We start from the raw sequence: 12741 nt of genomic DNA on the forward strand, positions 1-12741 counted from the left end.
GCCTGCCTAGCAACAGCGTGCGCTGTCCAATCGGAAAATCCGTCCGGTCAGCGTCTCGGCCAATTAGAGGGGCGGAAACGGGGGAGACGAAGGCAGGAGGGAAAAAAAAAAAAAAGAACGGGCGCTCTGCCTCCTTCGCCCCGCCCCTCTTCTTTTCCCTGCCCAATCGTCACGAGCCAAGCGCAACGCCCGTCAGCCAATCGCGACGCCGCTCCTGCCGCGGCTGTTCCACCGGGCAACAGGGGCAAAAAATCCACCAATGAGAAAATCCGGGCGGGAAACCCCGCCCCGACGGCCATCCAGGTTAGCCTCGACTGACCATTGGCTAGCGCCCCAGGAAAGGGACAAGAGCGGCAGGGCTGCAGCCAATCAGAAGGTGGGGGGGGGGGGGCGAGAGCTCGGGGATCTCGGCGGGGCTCAGCCGGCGGGTCCCCACGTGTGGTCGTGGTCACGGGAGGCGGGGGTCTCACACCCACCCGGGGCACAGTCTAGGGGCTACGAGCAGCTCCACGGCCACGGCCGCAAAGGCTCGCTGCAGAAAAAGGGCACAGAAGAAAAAGTTAAAAAGAGGTTTTTATTAGAAAAAGGGGATCTGCTGTGCGCCAATTCTTCGGGAATCCAGCTTCATCCGGGAGGAATTCCGGGGAGGAGGGTGGGGTCAGCTGGCGGGGTCCCTGTGCGGGGTCCCGAGGTAGTCCCCTATGCTCCTGGCGAGGTCCTCGTGGCGTGGGAAGGCCGCCCACTGGAGGCAGGAGGCCAGGAAGAGAGGGAGGGGCCTGGGGGAAAGGAGGAGGGGGTGATTCCATGGTCCCACCAGGAATTTCCCATCCGGTGAGCACCCGACGAGCCATATCCCCTCAGATAAGGACGAAGCTCCCCAGATCCACCCGGGTCACAGGACGGGTGGGGGAACCGGAACTGGTCTGACCCCACCACGATCCCACCCCCTCCTTCTTACGCACCTTCCCTGCCCGTCCTCCCCGGGGGTGCTCCGGGAGAACTTCTGCCACTGAGCTGCCGCCTCCGGCTTTCGGTCCAGCTTCCATAGGGCCTCCACCAGGTAAGGAAGAGCAGCTGGGTCACCTGCAGCACAGGAGAGGAGCCGGGGGGGAGGGTGGTTCAGCCCCAGGTCCCCAGCACCGGCTGTGGGGTACCGGGGTCTTGCGAAAGCAGCTGAGGAGCCAGGTGAGGGAGGGGAGGATGGGGAGAGGTGGTGTAATGGGGAGGTGACCATCCCCGACCTGTGCCACAGGCTCTAATTAAGCCCCGGGGCTGGCAACCAAGGCGGATGGCATCAGCCAGAAGACACGCATCTGTCTGGGTTGGGGTTTTCCTCGCAGGCAGGTCTGCACCTCCTAACGGAGGAAAGGTCAGGGATGGGACCAGCAGGTCTAGGCAGATGCTGGCCAAGCTCACAGACCTGCGCCAGACAGGGGAGGTCACCCCCGGGAGCAGCACTGGCCATGCCTCAGCCCCACCCCACTCCCCTGATAGACCTCTGGACCACCAGGCGTGGACACACCGCTTCCTAGGATGAAGAGAGACCCCAGCTGCTCTGTTCTGGGAAAGGAGACCCTCTCTAGGAGAAAGCTGGCTGGGGTTTGGGCAGGAAGAAGAGAAACTTCCACAGTGTCTCAGGACAGGGTTCCGATTGTCTTCTTCTCCAGAGCAGTGAGCTGACCAGGCCCCAGAGAAGCATCTCAAGTACGTAACACTGCCGGTAGCCCTGCTGTAGTCCCTGACATCCAAATAAGCATGGGCTAATGCATGAAGACCTTTCTGCTGAATGCAGCAAAGCACCCCAGGGCAAACTTGTGGAAATCCTCTGCTCCTCACCAAAACGATCCTTACCTGGTGAGATCTGCAAGCCGTGCTGGAAATCCAACAAGGCTTCCTTGTGCCTCCCCAGTTCCAGGAATTGTGTACCTCTCCCGATGAGGGAGAGCAGCCTGATCTTCTGGAGCACCTCCACTTCTGGCAGGAGATTCTCTGGCACGGAAAGAGACACAGACCTCGAAACACCATCCTCCAGACATTCCCTCCCTCATCCCAGCAGGCTGAGCCAGGTTAGCAGCTGGGATGGCCTGAACATTTCTCGGGGCTGCTCATCTTCCAGCTCCCCAAGTCCCCGGTGGCAGAGCTCTCTGCCAGGCTGGGAAGAACCAGGAGGAGGCAGAGGGCGAGAGTGAAGAACGCTAAGACCTTGGTACATTACGTGGCTGTGGTGAACAGTGACCTCAGCCCCAGCCTGGCCTTTGGCTGCCCATCTGCACAAGCAGTACAGATCTCTTCCCTGAAATCTGGATTTGAGAACCTTCCTACTTCACAACCCTTTTAACTGTCACCGAGACAGCGGGGAAGGAGGCAGAGCTGAGGCCAAATCCAGCTCCGGCCAAACCAAACCAGCCAGAGGTTCTGGTGCGGCACAGAGCTCAGCACGCTGGGACAAGTGGTGCCAGAGGTGACACTGGTCCCAGCGCCTTGCTCCTGTCCCCAGCGCTGCCGATCACGCAGGTCCTGACCCATCCCGGCACTGTGCAGCGTCCTACCTGTCCCTTCAGCGCCAGACCCATAGATCTGGACTCGCAGGAGATCGCCGAGGCACCTGCTGAACTGTGTTATGGCCTCCTTTTTCTCGCCCAGCGTGGCCCATGCCCAGCCCTGGTGCAGATACCCAGCTGCTCTCCAGGCCAGGCAGCACAGACTCTCCTTCTGCTGGGACAGCCCTGTCCCTGGCAATGGGCATTCTGGCTGCTGCAGCCTCTCCTCCACTCGTAACATCCGTGGGATCAGGTCAGTTGTCCGGCTGATGACCTCCTCGCAAAGGGTTATGGCATCCTGGTGCCTCCCGGCCTGCTTCAAGGCGGACGCTGCTTCCAGGAACACCTCGGGGATCCTGGGCAGAGGTGAGCCACCATCTAGGGGCACCTGGGGAGCAAGAGCGGTGGCAGTGCACCGATGCAGAGCACCCAGCTAAGCAGAATGACCCACTCTGCAGAGTCTGGGTTGCAAATCCCTACTCTTGAAGTAAAGGACTCCAAAACCCCACAAGGAAGGGGAAGCCATTTCTCCAGACAGCAGTGCCAAGTGGTCTCTTGTGTGAATTCGAAGGCAGACATGCCACAGGTCAGAGGTGCCAGGTCCCACCTCATCTCCTTCACAACTCTAACTAGACACTGAAACCTGGAGTCCAGGGGTGACGCCTGGACCCAGGCCTTGGGATGGGGATCCAAACCTCATCTACCAAGTCACCAAGGGAGCTCTTTGCCAGGAACACCTACCTGCTGCTGCAGCCCCTCCTGAAGCAGAGCCAGAAAATCCAGGTAATGTTCCACTGCATCAGCCACCCTGCAAGGGGGACATAACATGTGGTGGAAGGAGCAGGGTGACCCCAAGAAGTGCCAGCAGCCAGGTGGAACCTCGATCACTAGCCCACAGGTTCTCCCTGCACCACACTTGCTCTGGTCATGATACCTGTGACTTGAGCAGAGCTACAACAGCAGTACTGAACTGAACGATTTCTAGGAGCACAGAGAAAACCACAGAGCCCAAACAAGCAGCCTTGTTGCAAGGAGACCAGAGGCGCTGTTACCTCCCATCCTGGAGACATCGTCGTGCCAGCAGATACTTCACTTCAGAGGGGTGGCGGTGGCGAAGGAGAGAAGCTAGAATTGGTGTGTGGACAGGGAGCTCTGTTCGGATTAGGAAATGTGGACTAGAGGAAGCAGCCACTGGAGGGTTTTTTTCCAGAGCCTGTGAAACAGGAACAGAAAATATGGTCACCACAATGCTGGTCAAGTCCCCAGCAGCTGCAATCACTTGCCACTTCTGGCATCTGGAGATCATAGAATGGTTTAGGTTGGAAGGCATCTTAAAGATCATCGAGTTCCAACCCTCCTGCCATGGGCAGGGACACCTCCCACTAGAGCAGGTTGCTCAAAGCCCCATCCAGCCTGGCCTTGAACACCTCAAGGGATGGGGCATCCACAACTTCTCTGGGCTGCACCCAGATGAGCAGAAACACTGCACTTCACAAGCACAGCTACACTGTTCTCACTCGCTCCAGCACGGCTGCTTCCAGGAAGAATAACCAGGATCACACAGGGACAGGCAGACTTCTGATCTCCACACAGCATCAGAACGTGTGCAAGATCCCCCAGATCACCTCAGGTTTTCAGTTCAAGGTGCTCTGAGCTGCCTGGAACACCATCTCCCACTGCAGCCACAGACCTAGTTAGACCAGATCTTAGGCTACTCGTAATGAGAGAGATCCCTCCTAGGATTGTATCTTCAATTTCAAACAGCTGAAGAGATAACTCCATGTCTGCTGCTGTGACCTGCTCCTCCCAGGCAGACCAAGGTTGCTTCGGCTAATGCACGCCCCACCACAGCCACAATCTGCCTTTAAAGGCTTCTTTACTAGGAAGTTTATTAAGAGAGTGGTACTTTCTGACACTGGAGTGTAACCTCCCAGGCTACCAAGAACATAAAATGGCCACATCCGACAGTCAGGTGCTGAGCAGGAGTTTCAGACCTCACTGGGCTCCTTCCTGCCCACTGCTGGGCACTCCAGCACATGGCTGCATCGCTGTAGTCTACTTTGGGGAACCCTCCAGGGTCAAACAGCCCCCCCAGAAGGCAGAAGCCTGCTTGAAGTTCTGTGCAGGCTCTGCTAGGCAAAAATCAACCCAGAACTACAGGAAGCAGACAAACCTCATAAAGCAGAGCCAGGGCCTGCAGCTCCGCCTCGGTCTCCCCCAGCTCCTGGTACACTGCTGCCACGTGGGACAGGGCAGGAAGGCACTGGAAGTCCACCTGGAGGGCCCTTTTCAGGTGCTGAATGGCTGTCTGAAGCTTGCCCTAGTTAGACAGGAAGAGGTGCATGTTGCACGGACGTTTTGCTGACATCTTTACTGTTCGGTGGGATCCGGATCCCCACTCTGCTTCCCCAGCGATCCCCACTAAGCAAGGGCAGCGCTTCAGCCAAAGGCAGGCCTCCTCAGGCTGGTTTTTGAGCTTCCCTGTCTGCAGCAACCTTTTGCCCTCAGACAAAATCCCTGCCTGGATTTTGCAGCTGCCCAAGGAGGCTGGGGCCACAAGGGCAACTTCTGCTCAAGACCTCCCCTTGCCACAGCAGCCTAAGACCATGCAGAGGCAGTGTGGACATCAGCCTGAACCCCCCCCCCCCCCCGGTCTAGGCTGCGTTTCGCCTCTCCCCACTGAGAGAGAGGGAAGAGGCCCGGCCATTACCATTCGCTGAGCACAGCAGCCGAGGCAGGTGTAGATCTGGGCCAGGGCCCTCTTGGAGCAGAATCCTTCTGCAGCCTCCTGAAGGAGGGAGAGGGCAGTGGGGAAGTTCCCAGCCTCCAGCTCCTGCAGCCCTAGGACAGATCGAACATCTCAGCTCTGCCACTCCCCTTCCCACCCTGCCTGGTTCCCAAACAAGTCTTTTCTTCCCAGTCCCACAGGGACCTGCCTGATCTCCTTGGCACCCAGCAACGCACAGCAGGATGGTGCCAAGCTGCCATCTTTGGTTTGATGGTGTTGCAAGAGAACAAGCCACTCGATGGGAAGGACTAGCAGAAATAATAGCAGCTTCCAAGCCCAGATACCAAGATGCCTGCCTTGGCCCAGAACAAGGGCGGACGTCGGTACTGGGCAGGTCCATCTACACATTCATCCACAGACACGGCGATGCAGATGGGGAAGCACACACAGAATCTCTGAAAGACTTCTTCCAGCACATCTGGGCCCCTTCCCAGCAGGATGCTTTGGATGCAGGCTACCAATATCTGAAGGGAGCCTACAGGAGAGCCGGAGAGGGACTCTTTGTCAGGAAGTGTAGTGACAGGACAAGGGGTAATGGTTTTAAATTGGAAGAAGGGAGATTTAGATTAGATACCAGAAAGAAATTCTTTACTGTGAGGGTGGTGAGGCACTGGAACAGGTTGTCTAGGGAAGTTGTGGATGCCCCATCCCTTGAGGTGTTCAAGACCAGGCTGGATGGGGCTTTGAGCAGCCTGGTCTAGTGGGAGGTGTCCCTGCCCATGGCAGGGGGGTGGGAACTAGATGATCTCTAAGGTCCGTTCCAACTCTAACCATTCTATGATTCTGTGAAATTAATTAATGAGTATTTATCACAAATAGTATTTGCTTTCCTTTCAGTCCTCATTTCAAGCTCTGAGGCCTCTCTCACATGCCTACATCACAGTCACATCTGCCACGTCCCCAATGGAAGTGCTATTGCCACCCTAGAGCCTTTCAAGAGGTCTGTGGACCTCCTGCCCTCCCTCCTTTTAGGAAGTCCCCGTGTCAGCCTCAGCAGAGCAAGGCAGTGCTGGCTGGCCCCAGAGCTGCTGAATTTGTCAAGACAGTGTCAAGAGAAAACCACAAGCTTGACAGAATGCAGCAGTCAGATGAGATCAATCACCTGCTGCGACACCAGGCTACAAAGCTGCACAACAGCTTTGTGTGGCTCCCGCAGCACCATCATCCAACAGGAGCAATGCGCTTGCAACAAGGCAGGTGCCAGAAGACAGACAGAAGAAAGGAAAATCCTCCTAAGTACCCTGTCAGCCTTCTGCTTTGTACAAGATCACTGCGGGGCTTAGACACCTACCTAAAGCCACAGACAGGAAGAGGAACCCTGTGACAGTGGAGAGAAAGGCTTAGCTGGGGAAAAAGCAGAGAGGCTCTTTGAATACCAAATGGCAAAGTCGAGATGAGAAGGCTCAACCCAGGCCCTCCTCCAAAGGAACAGCCCAGAAAACCCCAAAGGCAGGTTTGCTTGGGAAGAGAAACCAGGATAAGGGCAAGGAGAGGGGGGTCCTGGCACAGGAGAGCAGTGGGAAGCTGTGCTGGCTTGAGTACCTCCTCCACACAAACCTTGCAGGAAGGCTGTTGCAGTGCAGAGGATCTCTTTCAAGTCCTCGGTGCTCTGTACAAGGGGCAGGGAGGCCCCTTCAGCAGGTACTCGCCATGCCTTGAGCAGGGAGAGGAGTTCGTTCTCCCCCTCACTGCAGCGAACTCTTCCTGGGTCCTGTGGACACAGAGGAGAGTGAAGAGGGAATGCTAAAGCGAAGCAGGAAACACTAATCCCAGGGCATGGGGAAACAGAGGTCCCACCAAACACTTTGACAGCGCTCTCTGTGCTGGGGAGCAATGTCCTAGCACCCCTCACTTCAGCTACAACTCCCTCGCTGCAGTGATTCCTGCCTGGCCTGAGGCAGCACCTCCCCACCTCAGAGCGAGGTGCACCTTGAGGGGTTCCTGGCAACGCAGACTCATGCGCTGTCAGAGGGCATTCAACAAGGTGGGACTCCTCAGCAGACTCATAATCAGCAGGGAAGCTTTCTCTGCATCCCACCACTCGTAGCTTGCTTGCTGCAGAGGCTGCAAATCCACCTGCAGGCCCCTTTAGCCAGCCCAAGTCTCCTGTCTCGCACCTTGAGGTCCAGGGCCCCGACAGGGAGGAGATATTCTGGGACTCATTAATGCACTCAGGGCCATTAGGCTGCGCTGGGATGCCAGGGAGAGGATTACTCATGCTGACTGGGCAGCGCTGATGAGTTCAGGTCTCCAAATGCCACGGCAACATTTTGCAGAGCGGGGTTTATGACAAACACAGTATTTATGCCAGCTCTGCGTCCTTTAGCAAACCCGCGGGTATTTGTATCTCTGCAGATACTCTGGTGCAGGTCACTGGGAGCTGTGCAGCACCCGCCCCTGCCCAGTTACCTCAGCGTTGCTCAGGAGCCTGAAGAGGCCAGCAGTGCTTCCCAGGCGGCTGGCTGCCAGCCACCACGCAGCTTGCAGGGCCCCCAGTCGGTGCAAAGGTGCCTGCAGCTCCTCCACAGTTACCTCCTGCAGCACCTTCTGCCACAGCTCCTCGGTGCTTAGATCCTTCCCACAGGCCCCACAAGCCTCCAGAACTGAAAACAAACAAACAAAAAAAAACCCCAGCCATGAGACAACAGATTGGTGCCCTGTAACAGACACCCTCAAGAGAGAGAGAGGCTCAAGCAAGCTTGGACTTCTCATAGTAAGGGAAGGAATGAGGCTACAGAACTGGCTAGGCCTCAGCAGCACAGAAACCAAGCTCTTCAACAGTAGAGTTAACAGCAGCACACTCAGGAGACAACACATGGTTGAGAACTATGACTCCAGTTCTGCTGAGGCTCCTGAGGTCACGTGCCCCAGGCCAAGCATGTGTCAACACTGCAGGGCCTCCTCTGACCTGCAGCCTATTTCAGCGAGTTTTCTTTGAAGCCAGCACACCATAATTAAAGAAAATACTTGTTTTCCACCATCACTAAAACTTTGCTAGAGACCTGGCACCTTACACCTTGAAAACTCTTGTTTCCCTTAAAATCTTTGGTCTGCCCCTGCAGGCAGCAGCACCCAGGCAGCTGGATATCATCCCTGGCCACAAGCCACCCCACCTCCTGCCCTTCCTGGCAGAGCCGGGCTTCCTTGCTCACAGCGCCTTCCCCATCTCCAGCCGCTCACCACACATGTCCAAAGAACAGAGAACAATACCCTCACCCCAAGGAGCCCCCCCATACAGAGAACGATCTCCTTACCCCTGAGTAGCCCCTGGTGTATTCCTTCTGCTGCTTCTTTGATGGCAGAGTCAGATGCTCCCATGGTAAAAAGCAGGGAGTTGTAGAGGACAGTAAGCTCCAGAGGCAGGGCAGGGAGGGCAGCTGGCAGCCCTGTGATCACAGCCAACCCGAAAAGAAATTGAGCTGGTTAGGAAAAACCCAACAACCGTCCATGCTAAGGTGTCACCACCCGGCTTTGTGAGAACAAAAGTGTGCTGGCAAGTATTTTTTTTTTTTGTTTGTTTGTTGTGATATTTAACAGCTTAGGAACTGGAGCACCTAGAGAGACAGCAGGTGTCACCTCTCCAAGTACCATCACTGCTTTAGACATCCATTCCCCAGCTACCCAGGTGCTGCAGTCCTCCAGGACTGAGACCTTTCAGCTCTCCCAAAAGAGCGTCAATAACCTACCCTCTCCCAATAAACATCCACCCTTTTGCACAGGTTTTCTTCATTGTGTCTCTCTCCCTTGCATCAAGCTTCCTCTGTACCACAGTTGTGGCAGGGAGCCCCCTCCCCAGCTTCCCAGAACAAAGTTTGCCTCTTTTTTCCAGAAACATCAAAGCTCTGCCCACACTCCCCAGTAAGAAGATTAGGAAAAGGTTGGAGCTGGGCCTTAACCACTTTACAGGCACACTTCAGCTTCGGATCGTTTCACCCCTCTCCCTTCAGAAGTTTGCTTCTTGCACAGAGATACCAGAGCTGCAGCCCAGTAAACACCAGTGCCCGGGAACCGGCGCTTCCGTGCCCACAAGCTCTAAGAAGGAGGGTGAAGGCCAGGCACGGAGCAGGCCGGCCCAAGCCTATCGGGCTGCCACTCACCCTGCATCCTCAGAAGCAGCTCCCCGAAACCCCCTCGCTGCTGCCGCACCTCCCGCTTCACCGCTCCGCCGGGCCCCGAGCACCGCGCTGCCTGCAAGGGAAACTCTCACCCACCGGCCCGGCGACGGGACTGGCCCGCCCCGCGGCCGGCGGGGAGGCTACGGCCTAGCCCCAGCCGGCGGCGTTCCCATGGCAACCGGCACGGCGCGGCCCCGGCGCTCAAGGAACGGGAAAGGAGGGAAGAGGGAACGCGTCGCACCCGCCAGCGCTCAACCAGGGCCCGGTTCTCGGCGGCCCAGGCCTGCAGGCAGCCCGGCTCCGGGGGCGACCCGCGCCGCCGCTTCATGGCCATGGCCGCCCACCCCCTCCCGCCGCTCTCCTCCCGCCCTCCCCTGATTGGCCGGCGCCCGCCGCGCCGCCGCCGCGATTGGCGGGCCAGGCTGCCAGGTACCACCGATCTCCAAGGCAACAGCCAAGCGTGGAGAGAAGGGGCAGGGCCGGCGGCCTTCCCGCCACAACGGCGGTGGCCGAAGAGGACCAAACCTCGTCACCTGGCGAAGCCGCCGCGGTGGTGGATCCGAGACCGGGAGCGGGAGAGTCCCGGCTGCCCGCGGCCGACACCGAGGTCGCGAAGGAGGAGATGACCACCGTCCGCCTTCCACCGCACGGCTTTATTTATTTTGCAGAAATCAGCTCCACATCCACCCAGAGCCCCGCGCCACAACCCTCGGACGGCAAACCTCCCCCTCCCCCCCCGATTAATTAATGAAGTTTTTTAATTAACGAAGCATCCCCCGTGCGCCAGGTATGGCAGGCTGACGGTCACAAAAGCGGGCTGGATGCGGGGCACCGGCCCCGAGGACCGCGGCAGTCCAGAGGCCAAGCTGTTGGGTGAATGAGTGCTGCCAGCTTGCCCAGTTTTTGGGGTTTTGGTTTTTTTTTGAAGGAAAAAAGGCTCTACTTCCTACTCAAGCATCACTTCCACCTTTCCGGTGTAGCTGCTGAATGGGAACGGAAGCGTTAACGGCCAGATATACCCAGGAAAGCGTAGCACCACGTTGCACGCAGAGCTCCCAATCTGCTTTCCAGAACTTGGGTCCATCCCCTTTTTTTTTTTTTTTTACCCCACTGGGTACTGAGGCACAGAGAGGTTAATAACAACAAAAAAAAAATTTAAAAAAAAAAAGTCAGTCTCACTTCAAGTCACGCGGGGAGTCGAGTGGGAGCTCCGGGGAGAGGGCAGCGCTCCCCAGCCCTGCTGCTTCCCCCACCACCACCACCCCGGCCCCAGGAAGGGAAGACAAGGGCACCGGGAACGTGACCCTGCCCCAGCGTGAAGGGCTGAGGGAAGAACAGATGGAGATGGGACCAAAGAACAGGTGTGGAAGAGGCAGCAGATGGAGCCCTGGCCCCCCTGCCGCAGTGTCACCCCCTGGGATAGCCACAAGGGCAGCCCCAGGGATTGGGACAGGGAGATGCCCCCAAAGGCCACAACCCTTCCCAGTGGTGGCAGCTTTTGGTCACTAGACACAATTCCACCTCTGTCCTGTGCCAGAAACACGGGACACACTGCTGTCCCACCGTCGGCCTGGGCCAGGGAAGTTTCCCAGCAGAGTCGTACCCTGCCCAGGGGGACAGGGCACTGGCCCTGCCAAGGAGTGCAAGCACAACACTTCCAAAAGCCCAATAAGCAGCAGCTTTGAGGAGCACCGAGGATGACATGTTCTCCGTCATGCTCAGCCAAGGGACATGGGGCTCAGAAATGAACCGCTTGGAATAACTGGTCCAGGAGAGAACCCAGCAGGCTCCAGTGACAACCTCAGCGGGGGTTAAGTGGGGCAGAGCTGGCTCGCCAGGACACCGGGTTTCCAAAGAGCCTTGGTTTGGACCAGCGGGAACCTCTCTCTGGACACTCCTTTGGGTTCTAGATCAGCAGAGACAGCCACATCTGCTCTAGCATCAGCAGCATGCTTCCAAGGTGACCAAGCCTTGGACCGACATTAACTCCGTTATCCCCAGCACACTCAGGAGAACAGCAGCCAAACATCAGCTTGAGGGCAGCCGGGGAAGGCTGGCGAAGACCAAAAAAAGTCAATGAAAGAAAGCAAGAGCATCCCCAGCCCTTGGAAAACTCGTTCTTCTTGAACCCGAATTCTTTGGTGTAGTAGCAGCCAGTCTGCCTCAGCTCAGCAGCGAGAACTCCTTGGCATCTCTGCAGCCACAGGAATGTACTCCCAGCTTTGTCACTGCGAGGTTTGTCTGTTTTCCGGCGTGGTTTCACGGTGCTGCAGCTCTGCTGTCCCCCCTTCTCCGCCCCAGCCCCCCGCGGCCGTGAGGCCCCAAGCCCCAGGTGGAAGGCAGAGGGGTGACACGGGAGAGGAGGAGAGGACGTCCACGCACTGTCACAAAGTGCTCTAACCAGGAAAAATGGGCATGGGAAGGCCCAGGAGCACGATGGCAGCCACGGAACTAGTCCCAAAGATGGGAGAGAACCAAGCCCAGGGGCCTGGGTGGCAGCTGCAGGGAGGTCAGGGGCCAGTTCCACAGCATGACCAACCATGCCCGCACAAATACAGCCAGGCAGCAAGGTCCTGACCAGGTTACAACAAAACCTTCTTGGGCTCCAGGCTCGGGGTTTAGCAACATGTGTTATCTAGACTAACTTCACGCTAAATGAAAGTTCACTGGGTAGCTGCTACCTCCACTCCCATCCTCTCCACCCATCAGCATGGCCCCCTCAGCGCTGAGAACCTTCTGGCCGCCAAGGAATCACAGTATACAGCAAATAACCTGTTTTTAAGGGTGGGATTGCTTAAGCCCATCTAATCGTGGGCTGATGTGTTCCTGCCACCTCCAGCTTCCCCTTGCACTAGCGCTGGCGTGAAATCAAGCAGGACAGGCCCCCCGGACAGGGGAGATGGGAGGGCGAGGTGTGAGAACACAGCCAGCAGGTCAGGAGGAGGCCAGGCAATGGAAACCCAAAATTCAGAGCAGTTTAAGCCTCCCTGGAATTGCACCCTCATACCTGGGCGAGCATTTTGCAGGGGTAAAATAGAAAACCGAACCTGCCCTCAGGAGCCATTTTCCACAGCGACAGGGTGCTTGGGCGTAACGGCGAGAAGCGAAGTGATGAGAGAGGTGACGAGACGCTTGCCCCAGGACAGGAGAGAGGAAGAGCCTGGAGACAGGCTAGCAGTCTGCAGTGAGGAACTCAAACAGGGGCAGCCACGGTGCACGAGTTAAACAAACAACTGGGACCAGAACAAAAACCAAAGCGGAAATCCCAGGCAAGCAGTCCTCAGCTCTTCCCGGAGGG

At 57.3% G+C, this 12741-nt stretch overlaps 1 protein-coding gene across 1 annotated transcript; it reads right to left on the bottom strand.

The window, feature by feature from the left end:
• Positions 1-658: 658 nt before the first annotated feature.
• On the bottom strand, positions 659-9771 carry FANCG (FA complementation group G). The gene is made up of 13 exons (XM_074166212.1): positions 9685-9771; positions 9426-9516; positions 8583-8714; positions 7738-7931; positions 6886-7039; positions 5251-5381; positions 4714-4860; positions 3593-3753; positions 3282-3348; positions 2550-2928; positions 1852-1989; positions 963-1083; positions 659-776 (listed from the first exon to the last, which is right to left on the bottom strand). The coding sequence occupies exons 1-13, from the start codon at positions 9769-9771 to the stop codon at positions 659-661; spliced, it is 1920 nt and encodes a 639-aa protein (XP_074022313.1).
• Positions 9772-12741: the final 2970 nt, after the last annotated feature.

Source organism: Numenius arquata, chromosome Z, assembly GCF_964106895.1.
Source record: "Numenius arquata chromosome Z, bNumArq3.hap1.1, whole genome shotgun sequence".
Lineage (NCBI taxonomy): Eukaryota > Metazoa > Chordata > Aves > Charadriiformes > Scolopacidae > Numenius > Numenius arquata.